Here is a 26581-nt window from a genome sequence, read left to right as displayed (position 1 = left end):
CGAAACAGTCAACCTGTGCTGACTTTTTTTGTTTTGGTCTTTTAACAGCAATTAAAACTTAGAAAGTATTTCTGCAAACATGTCAATGGAGACTTTAAGGGCCAGGAAAGTATAATAAAGTAGCCGTACTGGGTTTCACCCGTGTTCAAAATTAAACCGTCAGAAGATTTAATGCAAAACAGTTGCCAGATAGATGTAGTAGTATCAATGTCCAGAGAGTTATTAAACATTTAATGAGGTCCTCATTCTAAAAATCTTCAGCGGGTTCTGTACAGAACCAACATTTGTTATATGTTCATGGAAATAACACCTCTGCGAACTCATAAGGTTAAAGTGTGAAGAGAAATACAAAGCATCAGCGTCTCTCTCTCTCTGCAGGTCTGCCTGACCTGAAAAAAGTAGTGGTGATTCCCTACGCACGCTCCAAACATGAGACTGACCTCTCCAAGATCTCCAATAGGTGTGTGTCTTTAGATACAATTATACTGAGGTGTTATAACTGAGAAACTGAAAGATAATTTTTGAATGAAGGGCAGGTCAGATATACTTACTCTCTTCCTCATAGATTGTCTGTAGTATTTTCTTTATTTTCTTTTTTTTCTCCTCAGTGTATTTCTAGATGATTTCTTGGCGTCTGGGCGTGGTGAGGGTGACCAGTTCCCTCAGCTAGAGTTTGAGCAGCTTCCATTCAGTCATCCTATGTTCATCATGTACTCTTCTGGCACCACAGGAGCTCCTAAATGCATGGTACACTCAGCTGGGGTAAGAAACACACTGGGCCCCATCTTACACCTGGCGCAAAGCACAGCGCAAGTGTCATTGCTACTTTCTAACCGAGCAGTTGTCATTTTCACACCCAGCATCAATGTTGTTTAATAGCAAATGCATCCGTGCGCCCATGGGAGTGTTGGTCTTAAAATTAGGTGTGGTCAGGCATATTGTTGGTGCATTGCTATCTTGAGGCAGCAGAAAACGATTTCGCTATTGACCAAAAACAATAGTCAGTAGCGCAGCGTTTCTGTTTTTTGTTATTTTAGGAGTGCATTATTCCGATGGTGTACACATTAATGCAGGAGGCACAGCAGCGTATCTTCATTTATTATTAAAATCTCTCGACAGGATCAGTCAGGTTCTAATGTTAATTCATGTTCTGTGTTCTTCTACACATCCAAAAGGTCTCACTCACAGTCCAGGTTCATACAGTGAAACTGTTTGGGGTAAAGCAGCAGTCCTCCTGATCAATCCTGAGCTCCATCTGAGCGTCTAAATTATTTCAGAAGCTAAAAGTTGAACGATATTTGCTGTGAAATTGCTTCCCACATGGAAACGTTTAAAATGACTGACAGCAGCCTCTCTAATCATTAAAGTAAATCGTTCTGTCTGACTGACCAATGGGATGTCCCCAATTCTTATTTGTATTCTATGTAACATATAATTTATTACATTATGTAAACAATTTGGAATAAGGAACACATTTACAATTCAAAACAAAGAGACACTTTTGTTGCTGTTTCTGTTTCTGTTTTTTTGTTACTGCTCCACAAGCGTTAGATAGACCACAGCTGTCTGTCACACACACACACACACACACACACACACGCACACACACACACACACACACACACACACACACACACACACACACACACATTAAAACGTGCTAGCCGCATCTGTTTGCAGAGCTCTCTTGGATTGGCCCACATGTACAGTTTGATATTCAGTGCACATCATTAATATGAAAACATACTGAATGTGAACAATTTGAAAAGAGTGTGATGCTCCCATAAAGGCTGGAGAAATGTTTTATAGAAGAAGGCGACAAGAAAAGAAAAAGCAGTAGAAAGCAATTAAAATTTTTTAGTAAAACCAAAATTCTAAAGTTGAGAAAACAATCTCGCCACAAGGTCTATTTGTTAGCTGTTCTGGAGCCTTCAATCTTATCGCATACCGTAAAACTTCGTTATAATACTAATAGCTCAGGCATTTAGTTCCTTCAGTCACTGAACTCAGTCTGCCTGTATGTGTGGCAGGTGTCTAAATGGGACAGGTCTTTAATTACTTTTGCACAAAACACTTGCTCAGCAAAAATGAGAAGTTGGCTGCTATTAAACTGTTTATTTCAAACAGCATGATCATTACATGTATAAAAAAAAATTGACTATCAGACAACATATCAATTACGAATCATTCATTTTGCTCTGAGAGACAGCCAATCTAGACCAACGTTAAGCACAGAGAGACTGATAATGCCGGTCAATTTGAATGAATTATACTTTTGGTATGGGTAGGTGACCTGGTGGACTTTAATAGGAGGTTTTATACATTCAGGCTTCTAAAAGACCTGCGTTTATTTGTCAAAACATGTATCCACACCAGGCCAGTAAAAGGGACAGGCATTTTTTAAATTAAGAAATAATTGAGGTTTTACTGTAATCTTGATCAGCAAATAAGAGTTTGCCCAGTTATTATGGCGTTATCGATGGTCAAATACATTTTTTCAGAACACTATGGATCTTTCATTCATTTTGGATTCAGAACTAAGGTTTAAAGTGAATTATTGACCTTGAACATTTTTTTCAACACAAGGTCCATTTAGTAGCTCTTTTGTTCATGAATATGTGATCTAAATTATAAAGTCTGGAAGCGCTCACTCTTTATTACAACTGTCAAAGAGATCTAGGTATGGTACACACACCTGACACATTAAGAGCAGTGAGATGTTTTATTGTGCGATCCTTTAAAAATGTGTATTTTTAGTGACATATCCAGATTCACATTTCCATTTTACTGTAAGAAACAGCTGTCATTTGGGTTTACATATTACATGTTTCACCACAAGATGGCAGCAAACCTCCATCAGCAGATCTTAGAAAGGTTATTTGCTCTCAAGAGAGTGCAGGATTGACATTTCTTTCTTCTGAACATACCACATCTTAGTGAGGGAGAGTGTCAGATGAATGTGTGATTTCAAAAGCACCACTGCACTTTGAAGGCTGAAACACTCAACATTCAAAATGGGTAAACACACTCAAACAAATGCGTTCACACATTTTCAAAAAAACAGTTGTTCTCCCTCTCTGACACACACACACACATATTGTTGTCTCTGTTCCTTGCTTTGCTTTTACCCTCCTGCCCTTCTTTCACATTAGCGTTTCTATCCTTAACGTGTAAGCCCCCCCCCCTCCCAGCTAGTCTTCCTTTTCAGACTCTCCATGTTTTTTCCCTTCCTTTACTTCTTCTCTCCTCTAGCTCCAATTTCTTTCTTTCACCTATTGTTTTCCTCTTTGTGTCTTTCTTTTGTGCCCCCTCCTTGTCCCCACGCTGTAGATAATTGGACAGTAATGCATTGGTGAAAACATTTCGGATTGCAACGCTGGCAGTCCTCTCTGGCTCTACCAATTAGCCCCAGCACTGTTGTGCTTTCTGCTTTGTTACGGCTCTGTTAACATTCTGTCAGTAGCAAGATGGCACGCACCAAAGGACGGTTATGGCAGCTGAGGCCTGCCAAAGATTATATACACACGTGCACGCACGCACACACACACACACACACACACTCACACAAAGCACCTGTTAATGTGAATAGGAACGTACACATAGGCTCAAAAGTAGAACACACAGTCATACAGTTCATACAAACCACCAGCGATAATAAGCTATCCAACTGTGATGGGTTGGTGACTGTGGGAGAATTCACACTTAACACAAATTGCCCTTTTTGTCAAAATAAGTGCTTGTGTGTGCTGTGTGTAGTATTGGTCAAAAGCATTTTGCTGATAATAGAGTTTTTACATATTTTTGAAGTATATTAGTATAATTTCAAGATAGAATATTTAAATTGCAGGCTGTTTTCATTTTTTTATCAACAAAGGTAACAATTCAGACAGAGATCAACAAATGTCAATGTCATGAATGAACGTAATAACGAAATACCTTAAAACAAGTCATTATGTCTCTCTTTCTTTGTCTCTGTCTCTGTAGGGCACGCTCATCCAACACTTGAAAGAGCACATTCTCCATGGTAATATGACCAGCAGTGATGTGATCATTTATTACACCACGGTAGGTCCACAACCCTTTCACAATAGAAATGACATGCTCATGGTACCAAGAGTTTTAGGATCTGGGGAACCTTCCACCGCTCTCATGTTTCATCTCAGTTACCAGTAGGGGGTAGAACGTTAGGTATTGTGTGTTATTTTTTAATCATGAGCCTGGTCACAAAGACACACACACATATAGTGTACACACACACACACACACACACACACACACACACACAGATCTTGTCTAAAGAGCAGCATTGAGTGCTGAAGGTCAAAGCGTCATTTTTTAGCTACTCCTAGAAGATCTTTGCTCCTTTTATTGATAAACATTAAGGAACATTATTTTATGTTCATTAAAACCTTTTTGTGCGGTGTGTATTTGTGTGTGTTTTACACATTTTGAACATTTGGTTTCTGTCATGAAAGAAAGTTCGCACTTTTGGTACATCGGTTTAGTTAACCTGTAACTGAATAGCTACCTGTTTGATTTAGAGTTGTTTTATTATTATTATTATTATTATTATTTTATAATTACTTTTGTAATACTGATTATTTTCATTATTAATATGTAGGGGGTGTTAGTTAATTGATAACTAGTTTATTCTGTAAAGTGCCATTAAATTTACAATGATATAAATGAGAGAAAAGGAGCACATCCTCATATTTCAGAAGCTGGAACCAGTGCATATTTGGCATTTATGCTTGATAAATTACCTTAATGATTTATTGATTATCATAGTTGTTGATACATTTTCTGTCAGTTGACCAATTGATTAACTGAATAATCGTGTCACCACTAATTGGAATTCTGTAGCACTAATATTACCATCCTCATGCATATATGTTGGAGGTGAAGAGTAGCTCAGCATGCAGTAAAAAGAGAAAAACAATCATGTGAACCACAGATACATTACTAACAGTCTGCAGGAGTTCTCCATTTTGCCACCCATTTGTCCATGTTGATGAGAAAAGAGTGTTTATACCAGATAAGCTGACCGCTGTGCTTGTGTCTGTTTCTGCGTGTGCATGTGTCCTTTAGACCGGCTGGATGATGTGGAACTGGCTGGTGTCTGCTCTGGCAGTGGGAGCCTCTGTGGTTTTATACGACGGTTCACCACTAATGCCCACACCCAACGTACTGTGGAACCTGACAGACCAGCTGGGGTGAGTTGGCCATTTACACACACACACACACACACACACACACACACACACACACGCACACAAACAGGAGAGGCTGACAAAAGGGTGACATTGACTGTGTATTGAAGAGTGTGTTGTTAATACACTCTTAATCATAAGGGTCTGGATCTTCCACAATGCTGCAAGATGATTCATGGAATGACAATGATGTAAAGGAGTGGAATTAGCTACAGCTTACTGAATCATCATGTTTTTGTGTTAGGGCTTCTTCAGAGACACACCTTTTTGCCCTAATATTAAAAAATGCTTTAAGATGTTTACCAGTACCTAGCCTTATTTGAGTGCAGTGCAGCCCAGCCCACGTTGCTTTTTCATAACAAATGGTGCAACTGACACACGACTGCTATTAGAGTAAGTGGGCATTTTTCCTGTTTAAATATAATATTTTGGGGAATGAAGAGCAGAAAGACAGACATGGAGAGTACAGAGACAAAACAGACAATGAAAGGAAAAAGAGGGAGCCGGAAGTACAGAGAGAAAGTGAGAAAAAGAGCACGAGTAAAGGGTAAGGCTTTTCCTTGAAGATTTAGTTTTAACCAGAGAATTGATAATGTGTTTACCTAATTGACAACTCGCACACAAGAGCAGACCCATGAAGACCCATGAATAAAGATTCCTGCTGGTTATGATTTGCATTGAGAATGGAGACCCTCAGCAACTAATCATACAATAAACATTTCTTATTTACTTAGTAATTTATTACTCCTTATTTGAATGGGAGGAGAGAAGAAAAATATAGTATATAGAGTATAGGGTGGGTAATGGAAATAATTTTGCACCATTTTTTAATGCCATAGATAAACTCAACTGTATTTATATAGCACTTAAGTGCTTTACAGCGCACCTAACAAGGCTATTATTGCCTTATTGGATTGGACTGGAGTATTTGGTATGTACAGTAGGTGAAAACAAACAAACAAATGGAAAATAATAACAGGCCTTGGCAAACTTGCCAAAACTTGTCATGTCAAGCCATCAGGCAGAAGAGATTTGGAGAAATCATACTCCTTGAAGAAGTTTCACTTAACTTTAAAAGAAATCAGACAGCCCAAACTTCATTATTGAGAACCACAAATGAGCTCCCCTGCTGTTATTTTGAAAGTAACTGATTGTACTCAGATGAACGGGCTACTTTCAGACCGGAAGGTCAGCCATCCCTTAAGCTTGTCGTTATTCAGATTGATGGTGATGTAGACAATTCGGATGAACCCAAAAACTCAGGTCAAACTACAAGACAGCCGGGAAAGCTGAAAGTTCAGGATCTAGTCCAGAGACTGTTCACACTGTAAGATGGCACAATGTGGACATCACAGTCCATCTTTGAAAAACATTATTCCATTTCCCAAGCAACATCTATTTTGCATTAGACATGGATTTTGAGGTAACATAATCACAGGGATAGCAATGGGTTTGGTCAATATCAATAAAAGATTTGGAGGAGGGTTTGGTCTGTGATACCAGAATTGGATACTGTGTAAATCCACACCCACCTGCTGTACTGTGTATAGCCCCTTTCTTTTTAATCATTCAAGAAGTATTTTCACACACTTTCAAGGTTCACATCCAAAGAAGCAGAAGATATTTACAGCAGATGCTCTTGATAAATGTCTTGATACCCTTTCCCACCACCACCACTACTATCACCGCCATAAACAACAGATGCTAAACCCAGTATTGATCTTCTATTGTCTTTTGAAGACAGCGAGGAAAAAAAGATGAAATGGTCAAGGATAACAGTATGTGAGTGTATGTGTGCAGGCAGGCAATTCAGTGTTTCAAATTTAATAGGGTTGATGATGAGAATATATATTTTCCACGTGTTTCATGTTTATAGTTTACATCTGTGTAGGTCTGAGAAAGGTCAAATAGATTTGTTTTCCTTTTATTAATTATTTTAATTTAAGCCAGTGTCAATTAATTCACTCAGTCATTAATTTTTTTCATTTTAGATTATACATTTTACACAAAATATACACCCAACCTATTCATTATTTAATTGTAATTTTATTTAAGTGGAAGTATGGCCTACAACACATTTTTTCACTGGCTGCCAGTTCATTTTAGAGTTAATTTTAAAATCTTGGTCCTTACTTTTAGAGCGTTACATGGTCAAACTCCCTCTTACATCTCCGACTTGTTATAGCAACACCCCCCCCCCCCCCCTCCGTAACCTAAGGTCATTAGCTCAGAGGCTGTTAGTAGTTCCCCATACCCACTTTAAGACCAGAGGAGACCGGTCTTTCCAAGCAGCTGCACCCAGATTGTGGAATGCACTCCCCACTTTGTTACGCACCTTAAACTTTGCTAAACATTAAGCTTGGTTTTAAAGTTGTCTGTCATATGTCAATGTGTTTCTAGTGTTTAGCTAGAACTGTATTTTGTTGTTTTATTGTGAAGCACCTTGTGATTTTATCTGTGAAAAGTGCTGTGTAAATAAATTTTACTTGAAAAAGTAATTTCAAGTAATTTTACTTGCTTACTTTTAAATCGCAGGAGTAATATTCGTTAAAGGATATAAGGCGATATGTGTGTCAAAATACTATTTGTAATTAAATATTGTCGCACTGCAGATATGTCCTGGCCTACACACTGTAGATTCACGGAAACATCTTTGTTTAGTACAGATCTCCGCAAAAATCACACAACAATGCAATGATTTTAATCGTTTATTTTTTCAATGAAAATTAGATTAATTATGTAAAAGTATCATTCCCTGTAATATTGCAAAACATATAAATTAATAATCGCAATTAAATAGTTTTTCAAAATTGTTCAGCTACTAGCCCTAACGCACACAAATCAATAACCGGTATCTAAGTGATAGTATACAAAGTGATAATATACAACAAAGTGTCAAGATATATAAAAAAAAATGGACAAGGCGGAGGCTAAGAAAGAAGACAAGTGTAATATAATGTGTTCTTTGTTTTGTATTGCAACCACAAAGTTGGTTTCAAACACTCAATATAAGCTTAACCTACTGACTTTGTGAATTCCATCCTTTTTTGATTACTTGGTACACTCAGTCATCCTGTGGTGAAATTATGAAAAGAAAATGCACTGTGGTCAGCAAAAGTAAGACCCTTTAAGGCAGTGATACCACAGACACGTCTTCAGTTCAGCAGATATGGTATATTGCCTTCAGCAAGGAAAGGAGTAATGGGGAGAAAGATTTGACACAGATGAGGAGTAGTGGAAACTATGGAGCAAAAAGTGCCAAGAAAAAGTACTTATACAGCAGAAACTCACAACAGGATCTGTTAGATCCCAAAGCTAATGAGCTCCTTTCACAATTTTACTAGTCATTTGAATTATCAGATAAATTGGGATCTTCCAGTGATGATAGGTTCCCTGGTAAAATTACTGGTAGAGTAGAGATTGTACCAATTTCTTAAGCAGTATTGTTTGGTTTGTAGTAGTTTTTTGATGAGATAGATGTTCTTGTGCTGCTTGTTTGCCCAAAAAGAATTTAAACAGTAAATGGAAAAATAGAGTTAACAAGGTTAGAATACTGTTAGCAAAATTACCCAGATAAAGGAATCCAATGGAGGGCTGTGAGAAGATTTTTGAACCAATTAAGCGCTGATGTTGCCACCTTAGACATTTTCCAGATCCCAGCACCATGTGGAACCCTCTGGGAGAGGCTGACATGTAAAATTTTACACCCTCATCTTCTGAATTGAGGTTGGACATTTTAATTGGGGCTAAAGCTGTCAGAGCCTTGGAGAGTCTTAAACTTGCATTGATGCTTCCCCCGTTGCCTTGAAATTTTGGTAAGGACTAGTTAAAAATTGCTATTGCTACTAGTTGCTATTGAATTCCACTATCACATCACACTTAACGACTGACATTTACAGATTTTTTTTTGATTTTGGCATTCTGAATTATGGAAAATAAGTGGTAATTTTACAGAGCAAATGTTCCGTTTGCTTAAATTGACTATTGCAGATTTGCTGCCTTGAGAAAGGAAAAAGTTAGGGGAGACTTAAGCATTGGGAGAGTGTCTTTTCGGAAAAATATTTCTAGATGTTCAGTACTTTTCTGTGCTTCTCAGCATACTTCGAATCTACTGAGAACCAGAACACCTGAAGGGACCCAGTGCTTAAGCCGTCAATGCGGACATCAATTCTGAGGTTGATTGTTTTATTTCCACAAACAAGAAGAATCAAACCCATCTGGTTTCATACTTAATGGTTTTATCAGTAACATAGATGTCAGTGTCACTAAATATACTGTCGACCGAGACTGAAACCTTTGTTGTCTCACTTTTGACCGTTTTATTGCATACACCCTAACCTGTAAATGCTCTGACAACTTTCCTAGCCTGTGTTATGTAGGAAAGAGAGATTTATTGAGACTTTGTACCAGGGCCATAGTCATAACAAAAGTAGCAGCATTCCTGGGTAAAGTAAGCAAGGTTAAAACATTTATACTTGTGACAGGTTGCATGTATTCCATAGGACTTTGGTGGCTCCTCTGCTTTCTTTGAGGATCTTCTTGTCTCTTTCGTCTTTTGGTCCATTATATGTTGAGCTGATATAAGATCCCTCCTATACGTTTGTACCAACTATGGAAATCTTTTACCAGTGCCAAGCATATTTCTCAGTTATCCTCTTTGGGGGAGATTACAGTTCAGCAGATTGCATCTTGCCAGCTTAGTTACAGTTTTAGACACGTAGGCATAACAATTTAAAATATCCTCCAGTCTTCAAACTGCATCTAAATGTTGTTAACTGGAGTCTTTATCAAATCCTTTACAAAGATTGTTTTTTTCACAAGCTAAACAACACCCATACTTGTCAAAGAGCTAAATGCAACATATTGATATAATGTAAAAAAACAAACAAAACATCAACAAAAAAACCCAGAATACTTTGCTACATTAATTTTGACCAATATATTCTATGCCTTTCTGATTGTCTGCAACCAGGTTAGATTGGAGCACAAAAGGAGATGTTGGCATTATAAGGAGGCTGTCTATCATACTGAACAATTTTTCTTTTATTTGTTGCAATATCACCAAGCTACCCTAATACATTTGGTATTGGTATGGTATTGACTTTCAAAAATGTTGTGGTGCTTCACATTTTAATATTTGCAAATCATTTAACAATTACACCATCAAACCATGGCTTCAAATTGTTCCTTGTAGCACCTGACACCTGAGGAGAGAGCATTGGTCCATTTTTATATTACAGTTCTTCCTGGGGTGGAGTACAAGTGGAAGAGTAGTTTATAAAACATGCACTGGCAAGTGGTACTTCAAATGCTACATCATGACACACTTTGAGACCCATTAATGTAATAACAGCTCGGGGGTGCTCTTGTGTCTCATTGGCTTCGAGTGTCTCTTATTGACTTAGTAGCTTCCAGTAACACGTCTCCCTTGAAACAGACACACGGGTACATTTACACATGCAGGTGCACGCGCTAACAAACAGAGACTCACAGCTTCTCCTCCACCTTCCATCCTAAACACCAAATTAGCGGCCACACCTGGCCACCTGCCTCCAATCAGAACAGAGTGACCCTTTGCGTGGAGGCCAGCAATGAACAAATCCAGATGCAGATGGGGGGTCAGAGATGATGGATAGAATGGAGAGTGATTGTGCATGTGCGGATGACAAATGGGGTTTCTGTGAGTTTAGGCGTGTTATCAGGTAGCTATTTTATCTTCTTCATAATTCATTTTTGTAATGTTTTACCAGTAAAGAATATAGAAATTGATTCTTCCATTTCAAAATAGATTCAGAGTTAGAAATCAAGACAAAGTTGTGAAGGAATTACATGTAGGAGGTACAGCATTGAGAGATTGATGTAATAGACTGACAGTTTAAGTAATGGACTGATCAACCAAATCGACAAGTTCGGGAGTTCGTTATTCATGCCTTTTTTGGCATGTCATAATTTTTTCACATTTTTTTCTTTTCTGCTAAAGCAAAAAAACATGTACTTGTACCCCTTTTCAGTTATAGAAAATATCAAATATATTTATCAGCTTAAAAATAGACAAATTAGCCAAAAATCACACTGTCCATAAACAGTTTCTTACTGAATCAAGATTTAGATTATCAGTGAATCAGATGAGATCGTTATATAAAATGACATATTCCATAAGATTTCTATATGAGATATATTCTATCTAAGACACTTCAGCTGGCAGAATGGGGTGGGGGTGTGGCATGCAGAGGTAACAAGGACAAAGAAGTGTGTGTGTGTATGTGTGCACATTCATTAGGCCTGTGCACGTTATCATTCACTTTCTTCCATCTGAGATATTATTCTTGAGACCTTTGCTCTTTCAACCCATCTAATCCCTCCCTCACTCCTTCCCTTACCCTATCAACAACCTCTATTACCACTAATCGATTCGAACGTCTGAGTGCAGATCACATCTATCACCACAAATCAATTCCTGGTTACCGACCAATCATGCATCAGACAGTTGTTTTGTGTCCCAGAGACAGATTCTTTTTGATCTTTTTTGATTGACAGATATGGTTACCATAGTGATAAGGGGCAATTTCATCGATTTGATGTCAGCGCAAACAACTTGAAAAGACAGAAAGACGCAGACGGAGACACAAACACACCCATTCACGCTTTGAAGGCCCTTTGTTTTAAAATTAAAACTGCTGGGGGAACACAGAAGTGACGTTTTGTCACTTCTTGCCTTCCACATGTTGTCCAACTGTTGTCAGCTGTCAGGGTGACTTCCATTCACACAGAAAAAGCCACCTTCCAAAATCATTTCCTTTCAGGGTTGTTGCGTGTAAACATCCTGTCAATTTGTTCTCCTCTGAACTATTTCCTTGTGGAACACTGACACGGGAGACATTTTATCCTCTCATGCTAGACTGGCCATTATTGTTTTTGACTTCTGTTTTTTTTTAAATGTGTTCAGTTGAAAGTCAGTTACCAATCGTTTTTTTTTGTCTGCATTGTTCTTATCTATCCAAGAAGGGATGAACTAGCACACAAGGACTGTTTGCATCACCTTGCTTTACATTTACACTGTCACACACTTTCCTCTCCTGGGAGCTTCCTTGTGCAGCCAAGCTACTGAGCAGCTACATTGGAGCAGATGGGATTAAGGGCGAAGGCTGTTCAGTAACTGTTGCCCTTATTTAAATATTTTTGCATTCAGCACACAGACATTGAAATTATGCCTTGTCATAGATTCAGGGCAACGAGTGGAGCATTGTCAGTTCAGAATGAGCACTAATGTTGAGCTTGCGTCAGCTCCTTCATTCATGCTTCACCATCAGCACCTCATTCATCAGCTGCTTCTCTACCAGCTGAATAGTAACATCCAGTCATATTTATACAGGTGTTTTAGGCCTTTCCCACACTCTGACTTCTGACTTTCCACTATTACTCTGTCTATACAGGCTGGTTGCTGTTGCAGCTCCCTCCCCCTACCAACCTTGACCAAATGTGATCAACCTTTTTGTGTTGTCAACTCAACTAATGTTCATGACGTTAATGTTTGTTTAATAAGAGGAGATTTGTACTCACTTATACTCCCACTTACATGCTTAAGAAGAAAAGCTATTTTGGAATGTCATTGGTCATAATGGTAAATGGTCTGTACTTGTATAACGCTGTTCTAGTCGTCAGACCACTCAGAGTGCTTTTATACGACATCACCCATTCACACCCATTCAGAGGTGCCAGCTGCTCATCAAAACAGAAATTAACATTTACACACATACACACACATCTGTGTGCCTGTACCAATCACAGGGCCTCGAAAGAGTCCTGTATAGTTATTTTTCGCCGTCCTTGGATGTGGTAGCTGTTTCTCAGGCTTCTCAGTAATAGTGTTATGTAAAGAAATATGAATAATTCAGATAATTCGGGTAGTTATTACTTGTTATCTGCATTTGATTTGAACATTTGATAGGATGTTATACAACTATATTTTTGTATTTGTCAGGGAGGCAAACGACAAAATTAAAGCTGGATTTGATTTGGTTTATAATCACTTTCCATATATGTTCATTGTCTTCACTCATATTGGTACTAAATTCCCCTTATCATATGATTTTTCGGCTGTACCTCGTCAACCACCAGCAGAATTCACACATAAATATATTGGATGTTAAATTATAACATTAGTATCTAGTGAAAATTAGACTTTTCTACCAAATCTAGTATCTAAGTGTCTCCAGTTGAATTTAACTTTTGTACCCACTGACCATTTAGATTATTCCACACATTTTCTAGCCAGCTAGGTGGAGTAGGCTTACTTGGCAAAGTAACACAGGGGCCAGACCTTAGAGCCACAGCTACTTTAAATCTAATTGAAGTCTACTGTATGTGTACATACCACATCTAAATGTAGCTTGATGTGACATCACGTCCCAAGCCACTCTGCAGAAGTCAGTTTACTTGTGGAAAATTGAAGGTGCCGGTTAATGCGAGTTTCAAACACAAGGCCATCGACGTTAAACAAGCCATCCAGCCTTTCTCCAATATACTATAATATTCATCATTGTCCTGATGAAGACGAGTAAAACACATTTGGGGATTAAAGCATTGTATGCTGGAGAAAAGTTCTGTTACTTGTTTTTGATGGACACAACTTAGAATTCCCAGGGTAAACGATGGTAAAGGATCATGATGTCACACAGTTTGTTAGCCTGCCTGTCTGTCCTTCCAATTATCTCTCGAACACTTTGGTCTTGAGTAGGATTTCTCAAAAATAAGCAGCCAGATTGCCATGAAATATGGCTACAATATTCGTACCACCCCAGAGGATGATTCATAGTGTTTGCTAATTTGGTTCTGTTGTTTAAAGTTTCTGCTGTCACAATGCAGAATAGAGTACATGTATGTAGGAGGGCCTTTGCAATGGTTGTCATTGTTGACAACACTGACGCAAATTCTGTTTTATTCCCCCAAATACTCTTCCACTTATTGGATGTTGAAATATCTTTATTTCCTAATGTTGAAAAAGACTGCTTCATTGATTCTTTATATTATGATGTTTTAAAATATTGTTCTCTTTTCCAGCATCACTATCTTTGGTACCGGGGCCAAGTGGCTGTCTGTGCTGCAGGAGAGGAACCTGAAACCCGGTGAGTTGTGGTCACCGGCGCATGTACATGCCTACAGGAGCGTGCACGTAGACACTCGGAGACACACATGGACGCACACAAATAACAAGCAGAAACTCTGAGAGGAATTCATTCACCCACACACGCACATAATCACACACAACTACTCTCTGAGAATGGAACCTGGAACAATGAGAGCAGATGGACACGATAATGATTATAATAGTGATGCTGTTTGACTCTAAATGTCCTCTATGCCATTTACTGCGTGAATCAACAGTTTCCGATAAAAGTGCTGTTATGATAAATCATGTGAGTCATGGATAGGACCAACTAATTGCTTTTAGTGTCACAGCTCTCGAGAGCGAGAACCAGGTCTCTACACATAATCAGAGCTGTACCAGGCTTATTAGCCTTCCTGTTAACCTTCATACGTGCCGTTTTCTCTATCTCACCATTTGTGTGACAAAAACAAAGTCCCTTTAGAAGTGCATGCTAAAATGATTGCACCTTTGCTGTGCTCTTTCGTAAATTCACACTGTACATATTGTAATAGAAGAAAGTACAAGAAACATTTTCAGGTTGTTACGCTCCAATCCTCAGTTTGGTGTAAATCCAATCCATCAAGAGGTGCTTATTTTGATGACATTTCAACTTCTATACCTGGTTCACACTAATGGAAGTGCAGTTCTTTGGTGGGGAAATGAGGAGTACCAGTTAATTTAGTTACATAAGCTGGCATTTGATTTACATACAGTATATCAAAGCTTTTCCTCTTTTGTTTCTCATCTTATTTATGTCCTCCTCTTCAACCCCTCATCTAAACTCTCAAATAGTTCTCCTGTTCCCAACATCTTCATGTAAATTACAACTCATAACTAATGCAATGAGTATAGCTTCCTATTTACCTTTTCTAACCTCCACTTTCTCTCTTTTTCCCATTTCCTCTCTCCTCTCCTCTCCTAATGTTAAATTAGCACTTATAACCAATGTTTATTGCATAAACATTTGCTGTGTCTCAATTCCCAGTGCACTGTTATAATCACCACAAATCTTTATTCATGGCGCCTGCTTTGTGTGTATGTGTGTTTGTATCTGTCTGTCTCTCTGCAACTTGTAAATTACCTAAACACACTCACAATTTTGTGGCTAAACAGGATAGCACGAAAAACAAATTTTCGAATTGCTGCATCCCTGTCTGTCTCTATCTCTGCCCCACCCCTATCAGCCAGCCAGCCACTTGATCCATTTGGCACTGTGTGTGTATTGTGTTTGGATGCTTATTAGAGAAAAAGAGAATGGCACAGGGAGGTGTGTGTGTGTGTGCGTGCGTGCATGCAATCATGCCTCATGTGGGCTGAGAAGGGTAGAGGGAGCTTCTTCACTGGCTGCCCCAGCGGAGGGGCCCTTTTCCCTGGGCTGACATTTGGACCGGACACCTGGAGGCATGGTGGGGGGTAGCAAGAGTTCTCACTATGTCTGTGTGTGTGTGTGTGTGTGTGTGTGTGTGTGTGTGTGTGTGTGTTTATGAGGTGAGGGTCGGTTGCTGGAAGCTCATTAGTTTGCAGGGTGTTATTGGCTTGTGGATTGGGCATGTGTGTGTGTGTGTGTGTGTTAAAGAGCGTGTGCATGCATGGACCATGGGGACAGAGGCTAAGTGTGTGTGTGTGTGTGTGTGTGTGTTGTAGTACACACAAGCTCGTAAGCTGTGTCACATCAGGGTGGCAAACTGTATTAACACAGCATGTAGGGGTGCATGGAACAACAGCTGTGCATGGAGCACCCTTGTGTTGAAATTGTGTGCGTTTGTGTGGATTTTTAATTTAGTCAGAAGCTAGTGCTGACTGTAACTGGGTTATATTTGAAGTTTTTCGATATGGTAGCCTCCATGATACTAATCCCAAAACACTACCTTTGTACTACAAAACCCTTTTTTTATTGGAAAAAAATATGCAAAACTTCACAGTGAATTTGTTTTTACTCTTGTCTAAACACAAGCAGCCACACTTCTGCCTACTGTACATAAAATATAGGCTAAAATTAGGAAACTGTCATGATGGTAATTTAGATCACAAATACAGTAGACAAGACAAAAACTGACCAAACATTGAATGCCAATTGTTGATACTTCAGTGCTTGATGCTAAGAGACATTTTGGTCGGTACTTGAAAAGTATCTAAATGTAATACAATGATAGACAGCATTATCTGCAATGCACAATACTGCACAGTATGTATATGTAAGCAATTTGTAATTGATTCTTTTATCTCTTTCTCACCCAGCGGAAACACACAACCTCCAGTCTCTCCACACCATCCTGTCTACCGGGTCTCCTCTCAAACCTCAGAGCTATGACTACGTCTACCGCTGCATCAAAAGCAACGTGCTGCTGGGCTCCATCTCAGGTGACTGACTGATGCTGGGACAAATTTTGTCTTTTTTTTCGTAATAGTTCTGTCTAAGGGTACAAATAGCAGCAGCTTTTCCAAATGTTGTTGGTGTCTTCTGCACCGGCAGCTACGCCCAAAAAATGAAAAAAAAATAGCAACAGAGCATCTGCGACACAAAAGGAGTGACACATCAAAAGGAACTTCGGGGAAAAATAATTTGTATAGAACTGTACATTTTCCTCACCACCCACAACGCCACCACACACACACACACACACACACACACACACACACACACACACACACAAAAACACAGACCCTTTCAGCCCATTGTTATGTTGACAGGGCAATAGAACACTATCTGTCTTTCTCTGTGAGTCCTGAAACGTTTAACATTTAGCACAGCCTGGGTGACTGACATCTTACGGACGTACACACACACACACACACACACACACTGAGTAGCAGCTTAGAACATGCATAGACTGTCAGAATCTAAGCACCACGCACACACTGTGAATGACAACCTTGATGATTATAGCATATAGCCAGAGATGCATACATACACAAACACACTTGCACACAATGACATGCAGGTTGAAAAATTGGACACACAAGCATTGACTGAAATGTCACCACGAGTCAGAAATCTGGCCTGAGACCATAGCCTGAGCCGGAGAAAAAGGGGGAGGGGCAGTATTAGCTGATTGTCTCATAAATTTACATCTAAATGTTTTTCCTATTTTTTGTTGTTATAAAATCACCCATGCTCCTCACTTGTCTCTGCACAGACTGTTTTTCATACTGGCAACCACTGGAGAAATCAAGTTACGTCTACTAGCGTTTACAATTTGTCTGCTCACTTCACCACTCATTCCATGTCTTTATAATTAAAGGACTGGATCTGTGGATGTGATGACGGATATGAGGGCATGTGCGCTTGTATATGTATCCGTATGTGTGTTCTTTAGGACAGCAGGTCCTGCCCCAGTCAGTTTCCTCCTCATCGCCAAGGGCAACAGCAGGCTCCAACCCTGTTGGCTGCCAACCGACCTAACCTTCATCCCCGAGGTCACCGCTCTGTGCGTGTGTGTGTGTGTGTGTGTTTTATTAGGATTTATCGCAGCATATGTGACTGACTGGTGGTCAGGGCGACATATGTGACGGCCCCTTCGCCGATTTCACCCTGTGTGACTATGTGGGGGTGTGTGTGTGTGTCTCTGAGTGGATGTGTCTATAAACATGTGCGTGAATATTTTTACACACTGTATGAGTAATTTTTTACTCCCCTTTTTGTGTATTTTAGGGTGTGTGTGTGTGTGTGTGTGTGTGTGTGTGTGTGTGTGTGTGTGTGTGTGTGTGTGTGTGTTATCCTGTCAGCAGGGATTTTAGCCGCCCGTCGCCCCTTATTGGGGATTTTAACACTTTCACTGCTGGATTTCCTCCATCCTAATATACCTCCGTCTGACTGCCCATATGTCACTCCTCTACTCCCTTTTTTGCTCCTTCTCGTCTTCTCTTGTCTCTTCTCTTCACTGTAAGGAAAGAAAAAGGTGAAAATTCCTCATCCTTGTTTTTTATTTTCTATTACACTGTATGTTGAATTTGTGTTTTATGTGTGTCAAGTCTCATGTGTATTCTTTTTATAATTCATTTTTGAATGCATGCGTAGGTGAGCTGGTTGCCTTTTTGTCTCAGTTGGTGGCTTTGTCTGACCCCAAACTGTGCCAGAGGATGTTCAAAGCACTCACACCTACACAAAACATTAAAGCAGACTCGCACACACATGCACACAAATATATGCACAAACTGGGGAGTTCAAAAAATCTTTTTCTTCACTGTTCAGAGTAGTCAGTGCTGTTAGAAACATTAGATCAGTGTGACAAGTTACCCTCTTGTGTATACACATAGAATACACACTAAATGCCTTATGATGGAAGGCATCCCAAGAAAGCAGCAGTGACTTTTGGCTCAAAATATACTTTATATGTGTGTGTGTGTGTGTGTGTGTGTGTGTGTGTGTGTACTCACCCATTAAAGTGAATGTAATAATAAAATAATTGCATGTCTTCCCACTATAAGTGTGTGTGTTTAATCAGAAGACAAAATTTCCACTTCCTCCTGGGAGCCAATTAAAGCTCAATAAAGAACCTGGCAGAGAGACAGAGAACGAATGTAAAGAACAGAAAGATAAGCAAGAGAGAAGGAAGTGGAAGAAGGGCAGAGAGCAGTTGAGAGGAAGCGAACAAGATGGATGGATGGAGTCTATGATACAGAGAGGGAACGAGACAAGGAGGTAGAGATAGAACAATGGTAAGGGAGATGAATAGAATGTGTCTGAAATAGTAGATGATTGGATGGTAGAAAGAGACAAATGGATGGTGTGTCAGTATGTGTGTGTGTGTGTGTTCAAGACAGTTTTATGAATGTGCTGCAACAGTGTAGAACTCCTATATAGGTCAACGGAGGTGGAGCAGGGTTGCTAACACTGCCAGTTTGTGTTGTCGAAATACCAGATTGATACCAATACTAAGTTTAGTAATGTCTCAGGTTGGTGGTCACTGTGATGCTTTGGTACCTTATCCCACAGGTCAGTATACATGTTATAAAAAGTATGCTCGCCATTTGAGATTGATTTCTTTGGACCTAGACTGAGATAACTTCAGCTTTCTTAAACTTTCTTAAACCTCTACATTTTCAACTCTTCGTTAACTTAGTGCTGTGCAAGTAGAGTACAGTTGTTTTATTACACTGGGCCGTGTCTAAAAATAGCCTCTGCTGGAAAAAGTACTGACGAGCAGTTACAGTCAACCATTCCCACCACCACCAGTACATTTACATTCTTTAAACCTCCGAAAATTGTTAGAAAAGAAAGAAAAGCTGCGTGAAGCTGCAGAATTTGTTGATACAGGTGTGTTATAATTGCATTTATTGTAAATATTTAAAAAATGAATTGGTAGAGCTTTAAGGTTGAATACAGCGTTGGCGAGAAGGTTGAATGTAAACTAAACTATGACTTAGTTTAATTTAAAAATTTTTTCAGAATAAAAACTCCTCACAGGGTGTTGGAGCGAGGTATTTCATTTCAGACCATCAACCGACTAAATCTCCGTCTCTATCTGTCTTTCTCTCTTTCTCTCATCTCTCTGCCCAGGTGGCACTGACATAGTGTCATGTTTCATGGGTCAGAACCCAACAGTCCCAGTGTATCGTGGCGAGATCCAAACAAGAAACCTCGGCATAGCCGTGGAAGCCTGGAACCTTGAAGGTGAGAGTGTGTGTGGCTGAATTGCGTTGAAACTGAATACCATTGCTTTCCCTCCCTCTGTAGACTAAACTCTATCAATGGATTTATTGAGCAATCTACAGTATATTAACAACAGGGTTTAGAGATCATGTAGAGGTTGTAAGTTTGAATCCTAGGAGGGACTGAAAAGAAATTAATGAGGAAAATTAATTACTCATTAAAAAGTGCTGAGATGCCCTTGAGCAAACTTTCCATCTGCTCCTGGAGCTGCATGGTAGCCAACAGAACAAATCTGTGGTTATACTTCGTTGCTCCCATATGGGGATGTACGTGTGTGTGCGTTGGCATGAATTTGAAGCTAGCCATTGCTGAGAAATTGCAATAAGTAATTAGTGAACTTTTTCTGGGTAAATACAAGTCAAAACATAAGGGAAACACTGTTTTTTACATCAACATTCCAAACAAAAAAGAGGGATTTTTTTTATCTTGCTGGGAGTCTTCAAAGCCCTCTATGTTTTTCTCATTGATTTTAGTCCCTTGTTCCCCAGCTCCCGATCCCTGCTGCAGGCTGTACTGGCGTGTCTCCACCACCTCAAAGGAGAGTGGATTGAGGGATAATTTAAAGGCAGTTTTGTAGGAAGAGTTTGAGATTATTTTAGTCGGTCTCTAAGCCTATAACACCATCCTGAGGGAGGAGGAGAGGCCTGTGTGAAACCACACACTAAAGTGTATCAGGTTCTCTGAGTGTGGGATACATTACATTACTGCTTTTTGATCCGAGAATGATTTATATGTGTGTCTGTGTGTGTTTCTAAGGGTTTGTTTGTGTTCATGGGTGTGTGTGTTGTGGCAAATTATATCCAAGGGCTCTAACTTTATTTTTTGTTTCTGTGAAATCCGTGTGTGTGTGTGTGTGTGTGTGTGTGTGTGTGTGTGTGTGTGTGTGTGTGTGTGTGTGTGTGTGTGTGTGTGTGTGTGTGTGTGTGTGTGTGTGTGTGTGTGTGTGTGTGTGTGTGTGTGTGGACAGGTAAGCCTGTATGGGGAGAGAGTGGGGAGCTTGTCTGCTTGAAGCCAATCCCCTGCCAGCCAACACACTTCTGGAATGACGAGAACGGGAGCAAATACCACAAAGCGTACTTTTCTACATATCCTGGTAAGTACACAAACATTGGATATAAATACAAACGTACATAGGGTATACATACAAAGAACCCAGGAGAAAAGAACATACAATAGCACTTAGGCAATATGTATAACTTAAACTTTCTACTAATGTATGTTTTATGTTATCGTTGTTATTATATTCAATGTACTAAATTTATAAAAAAGTCTAGGTAGTTTTTTTCTCACCAGCTCACCTGCTCTTTTTCATCGCATGTATTGTTGTTTTATTGTCTTACATTTGATTTTACGGTGGGTTTTTCTATTACCAAAAATGTGAGCATTTTTAAAAACATTCAATATAATACTGTTCCTTCTCTTTTAGGGGTGTGGGCCCACGGAGACTACTGTAAAATCAACCCAAAGACAGGAGGCATTGTAATGCTGGGCCGAAGGTCAGCCATTAACTGTTGGAGGGGAGAGCCTCTGAATGTTAAAATTAAATTTGTTTTATCACTGTAGCTTTAATTGATTCTTTTATTTAGAGTACTTTGCAAGTGGACATGTTTAAATATAATTTATGCAGATTGCAGATATTAAATATGAGATGCTAATGCTATGAATTGCTTGGTTGAAGAGGATGAAAGTCATTTAAATTTGGACTTTTCCCCCTGAGATTTGGCCCTGCACTACATTATATTGTTCAGAAAGCTTGGTAGCCTGTATTGGCTCTTAAGCTGGTTTATGGCACTGTATAAAATTGCTTTATGACATAAAACACTGAAAGAGTCTTCAGTTCTTCCAGGGTAAATGGAAATAAACTGAAAGTATGGAAACAAATAAATAGACCAACATAGTTCCTGTGTTGTACAAATAGTACATAATGTATAAAGAAAGAATCACAAGCTTACTGAAAGTGAAATATTGTTGTATGCTGGTTGATTTCTTTCCCTCTCTATTGTGTTGAATGACGTGTGGCAAGAAAGCTTTGCAATGACTATGAATCTTGAACTTGTGTTTCTTCTGCAGTGACGGTACATTGAACCCCAACGGAGTTCGATTTGGCAGCTCAGAGATCTACAACATCGGTGAGTCTTGAACATTACACGTGGAGCAGGGTGTGGGTGTAAGAAAGGATGAAAGGATATGGCTAAAGCGTTTTTGAGCTTAAATCAAGTCACGGTCCTCTTTATGTTTGTAGAAAATAAAAGCCATCCCATCACTTGTCATTATTTGTTCAGACAACCAAATGCAGCAAAATCACCATTTCTTCTTATTATTGACAACAAAAACACAGTGTTTGTGCGCTTAATTTTGAAGTTTTAAGTGGTGAAATTTTTTTTTCTCTTCTCACCCATTTTCAACTTATCCACATACTTTTCCTCTTCTCACCTCATTTTTTCTACCTTACTCTCTTCACCTCCTCTTCTTTCTTTGCCTCTCATCTGCTCTCATCATTTTTGTTCTGTCTCCTTGTCCTCCCTCTGCCCTCTCCTTTCCTCTCCTCTCTGCAGTGGAGGCGTTTGAGGAAGTGTCAGACAGTCTTTGCGTTCCTCAGTACAACACTGATGGAGAAGAGCGTGTTATTTTGTTCTTAAAGATGGCGCCTGGTAAGCCTTTCTGTCCGGAGTTGGTGGCGAAGATTAAAGGAGCCATTCGAAAAGCTCTGTCTGCCCGACATGTCCCTGCTCTGCTGCTGGAGACCAGAGACATTCCTGTAAGAGAAATATGAACATCAATCAAATATGAATAAACCCGTCAGATTATCCTGTCACAATGGTTAAAGCTGTGAAAGTCCGTTCTGGCTTAAAATGACAGCCTGTTTCTTCATCCATCTGCAGTACACCATCAGCGGTAAGAAGGTGGAGGTGGCTGTGAAACAGGTGATCGCTGGCCGGGAAGTGGCGCAAAGAGGAGCTTTCTCCAACCCTGATTCACTGGACCTCTACAAGAACATTCCTGAACTGCAAAACTATTAGAGATGGGGCTTCACAGAGGTGGAGAGAGGACCTGCAAAGGAGAACCACCTGACGAGAATTCAGCTTAGTTTTTAAATTAACTTTATTCAAATTTACAGGCACAGGGAGACTTGCAAAGTCTAGTCAATACGATACAAAAATGGTGCAAATTATATTAATATATATAATATGGTATCAGGCAGATGAGAGACATTAGGTGTACTAATCCATAAGCTAACTTTCAATCAAGTGATTAAGCAGCTTATACAGGCGGTGTGTGCGCCGTGTTACGGCTGCGCCACGGGTTTTGACCCATCCTCGGCCCTGTGTCAACTCACACTGGAAGCGTTTCAGCAGCGGAGCATTTAGCCTTCTCCACGTTGTTGACTTGTTGTTTATTTGTTATTTTGTGTGCTTCTGCTACCGATCACAGCTCTCTGTGAACCGTTTTCCTCCAGTTCCCTGCAGGGCTGAATTTCCCACATGGAGCATTTCACAATAAGAGCGTTTTGCTTGCCTGATTTTGCTGAATTGTTTAGAGTTAGTTGATTTGGTAAGTGTTCCTCGATTTTTGTGCTTCTACCGTGGTTAAGAAGGCTTTTTTGGTCTGTTTTAACTGTGTTTATTGTTGAGATACGATAAGGAGTGTGCACAAGTTATTTTATTTTGAAAATCCACCGGATTATCTTTGCTGTTTATGTGTCTGACTTCCTGTCCGGCTCATCTGCTCTGTGCTGCTCGACACGTCTTACAGCAAAAATAGAGTGCCTGCCTATTCTTGCGCTTCTGGTGTGAGCACAAGCATTGACTACAATTACAACGATTAGGTACGGCAGCCGTGACGCATCCGTAACGCAGCGCACACGCCACCTGTGTGAGTCCAAGGTTAGTCTACCATGATGTGCAAGTAAACTGGATTCAGCTTTGAATGTAATATGATGTGCACAGCAGCCCTTGTGAAAAATGCTTTGAGTCCACCAACAATGGAGAAGTGATATTTCGGATTAAGCTCTTTGCTTTGACTTCACAGGCTGATTGCTATCAGCCTGTGAAGAACCATATCTCCCTGTGTCACCTGCTTTAACACCGGTGTTGGTTCTGAGTGGGTCCCAGACTGAAAATCCATGGAAGTGTACAGATCAACGCACACAAACATCTGGGATTAACATTGCGGCTTTGGCTCATATCACCATATCATTGTTATGTGGTGTGTATGCTTTATTAAATGTATATATATGAATATATATTTTTGGACTGTGAAATTACGTTAACATTGTAATTATGCATTTAAAGGTAGTAATTCAAGCCTGTTAACCAAACCATACCAAAGTGAGTCTCAGATTTAGGGTTTGTAACATGTCAGGAGTTGTACTTTGAATAAATTAATCATAGATAGAATCTAGATAAAACAAAACTTACTGAATGTTTGTCCCAACTTAAAAAGATATTGATTTCTTGTATTGCATGCTCAAATCTTAACCCTAATTTGACTTTGTAACCATTGATTCTGTTTCATTCTGACCAAGACAGCAAGAGGAGCTCTCCACAAGCAAACATTTTTTAAAGTCATGTTGGCAATGATTCATCAAGCTATTGTATAAAGTCAGTCAGTCAGTCAGTCAAGATCAAGTGTGATCTGAAAGTAAGAAAATGTTCATATCACCACTGAAGCCTGTAGTAATTAGTTCCATATCTATGTTCCATGTTTGGCGGAAATCAAAGAAAAATGTGCTTCAAATAGCTACAGTACTGTAGCCTGTTTTTGCTTTGTACAGGGAAAGCTGAATTATGTATTCAAAATTTCCCCATGCTGTGTGGCAAAGCCTAAAGGCTAATTAATGCTATGCTAAAGATGAACTGCAGCAGTTGTGGTCACTAGTAGCTAGGTATAGGCGGGTTAGGGTGTAATATTTGCACCCAGCACCACGGTGCTCTCCAAGGTGCTGATGCTGCTTCAGGGAGCAGCTAGGGAGCTGTCCAGAATACTCTCTTTCTCCCCCTGCCCACAGTAGTGGGAAGATCTAGGCTAAATAAACAAATTAAACAGTGTTTTTTATGGTTGAATAGCAGCAAAACAAGTAACCCTTCTTAAAAGATATGAACTCTGTCTTGCTCGCAGTGTTTCTGTAAGTTATTAATAACTTGCTCGGAATACTGCTATGTCACTTTTTGACCCGTCCGTTCAAACCTGTGATATTTTCTTGTAAGCTTAACTGGGTCCGTCGACCCGCGCATCACTACTGGTAACACTACTGAGCAACATGAGTATACAGTAACAAAAACACTAATCACTTGGGCTTCATTTCCTGTTGGGAGAAAAAAAACTGACCAGAATGTAAATTGTGGTGAAGTCAGTGTCACCCAAGCATTTGATCTTTGGAGAAAAAATTAGGCTGCATTTTATACTGATAAACAGATAGCACTTTTCTTACTGGGCCTTTGTAGTTTTTAAGGATTATTCTTGTTCGGCTTTTGATTCAGTCTTTGTCCCTTGTTTCTGTTCTGCTCTCTGTAAAACCACTTTAACTGGAAAACTCTGCAGTTCATCTTACTGCTGAGATTGAATAAATATCCTCTTTAAAGGCACAACTAGTGGCGCTATGGAGCAATGCTTTGATGAGTGGGTCCTCGTTTTGTTTGTCGCTTGTGCACAAGCGCGCAGGTGACTGGATGCACATGTGCCAGGTGCCATCACAATATTCCAAGAAAAGTAGCACTGCACCAGCAAAACGCAGGGAAGAAGACTGCAAGCCAGCAAACAGAGATGTAAACAATGCAGGTTAAAGAAAAACTTTTAAAAAACAGAACTTTATTTTTTTTAAAGAAAACTCCACAAGGCACATTTGAAGTACCAAAGATGCGTAGGTTCTCACACACATATGCACTTTAACCGTATTAGGTGACATTGTTCATGGTGAAATCTGGTTCTACTCTAATGTACTTTTCCATTATGTAGTATAATTAATATATATAATAATTACACATGTAATAGGTGAAGTGTTTGCAAACACAATTCTGGGTTTGTCACATACAAAAATGAAGCTGTTTGTATTTGGTTCTCTCAAGTCTGCCTTCAATCTACAATGTAATTTGAACTTATTTTAGTGTTGTGAGGAAGTTTATTGAATCAGATATGACAAGTGTTGAATAATTTCTACAGTAGATTATATGCCCTTTTACACAACAGCATGATGATGATGGCCATTGTCTCGGTCCAGTTTATGTTGGAAGTAGTCAGAATCGTTAATGGATGTGAACTCTTCTCATTTGCACATCTTGGCTATGTTCAGTCAGAGTTTTTCAAGGGAATATTTGCATTAGAGACAGCTTAAGTCGTGCATCAAGGGAGATTTTGTTGCAAGCACGGGTGCATTTCCTAGTTGACAACTGTCAGCTTCCCAGTAAAGTGAAGCCAGTCTGAGAGCAAAAGCTCAAACAAACAATTTTGTATTCCAAAACTTCAGCCTTTAATACCCATTGCAGATTTACAACATGTGCATCCACATTGTTTTCCAAAGATAAACTGGGAGACCTTTTATCCCATGCTTGCTGGACACAGGAGTTGAAATCA

At 39.5% G+C, this 26581-nt stretch overlaps 1 protein-coding gene across 1 annotated transcript in view; it reads left to right on the top strand.

Moving 5' to 3' along the window:
* Positions 1-25602, top strand: part of aacs (acetoacetyl-CoA synthetase) — a 38565-nt gene extending 12963 nt beyond the window's left edge. Inside the window, exons 7-18 of the mRNA XM_038703519.1 lie at positions 379-460; positions 609-762; positions 3985-4065; positions 5089-5213; positions 14271-14335; positions 16597-16719; positions 19859-19972; positions 20979-21104; positions 21438-21507; positions 22082-22140; positions 22567-22769; positions 22894-25602. Coding sequence (XP_038559447.1) covers positions 379-460; positions 609-762; positions 3985-4065; positions 5089-5213; positions 14271-14335; positions 16597-16719; positions 19859-19972; positions 20979-21104; positions 21438-21507; positions 22082-22140; positions 22567-22769; positions 22894-23031 — 1340 coding nt within the window. The 3' untranslated portion in view covers positions 23032-25602. The remainder of the gene's footprint in view (positions 1-378; positions 461-608; positions 763-3984; positions 4066-5088; positions 5214-14270; positions 14336-16596; positions 16720-19858; positions 19973-20978; positions 21105-21437; positions 21508-22081; positions 22141-22566; positions 22770-22893) is intronic.
* Positions 25603-26581: the final 979 nt, after the last annotated feature.

This window comes from Micropterus salmoides, unplaced genomic scaffold, assembly GCF_014851395.1.
Source record: "Micropterus salmoides isolate LMB-PRFRI ecotype aquatic unplaced genomic scaffold, ASM1485139v1 Ms_hic_scaffold_7, whole genome shotgun sequence".
In the NCBI taxonomy this organism is placed as follows: domain Eukaryota; kingdom Metazoa; phylum Chordata; class Actinopteri; order Centrarchiformes; family Centrarchidae; genus Micropterus; species Micropterus salmoides.
Note: the sequence above shows the minus strand (reverse complement) of the source record. Positions and strands in the feature narration are given on the sequence as shown.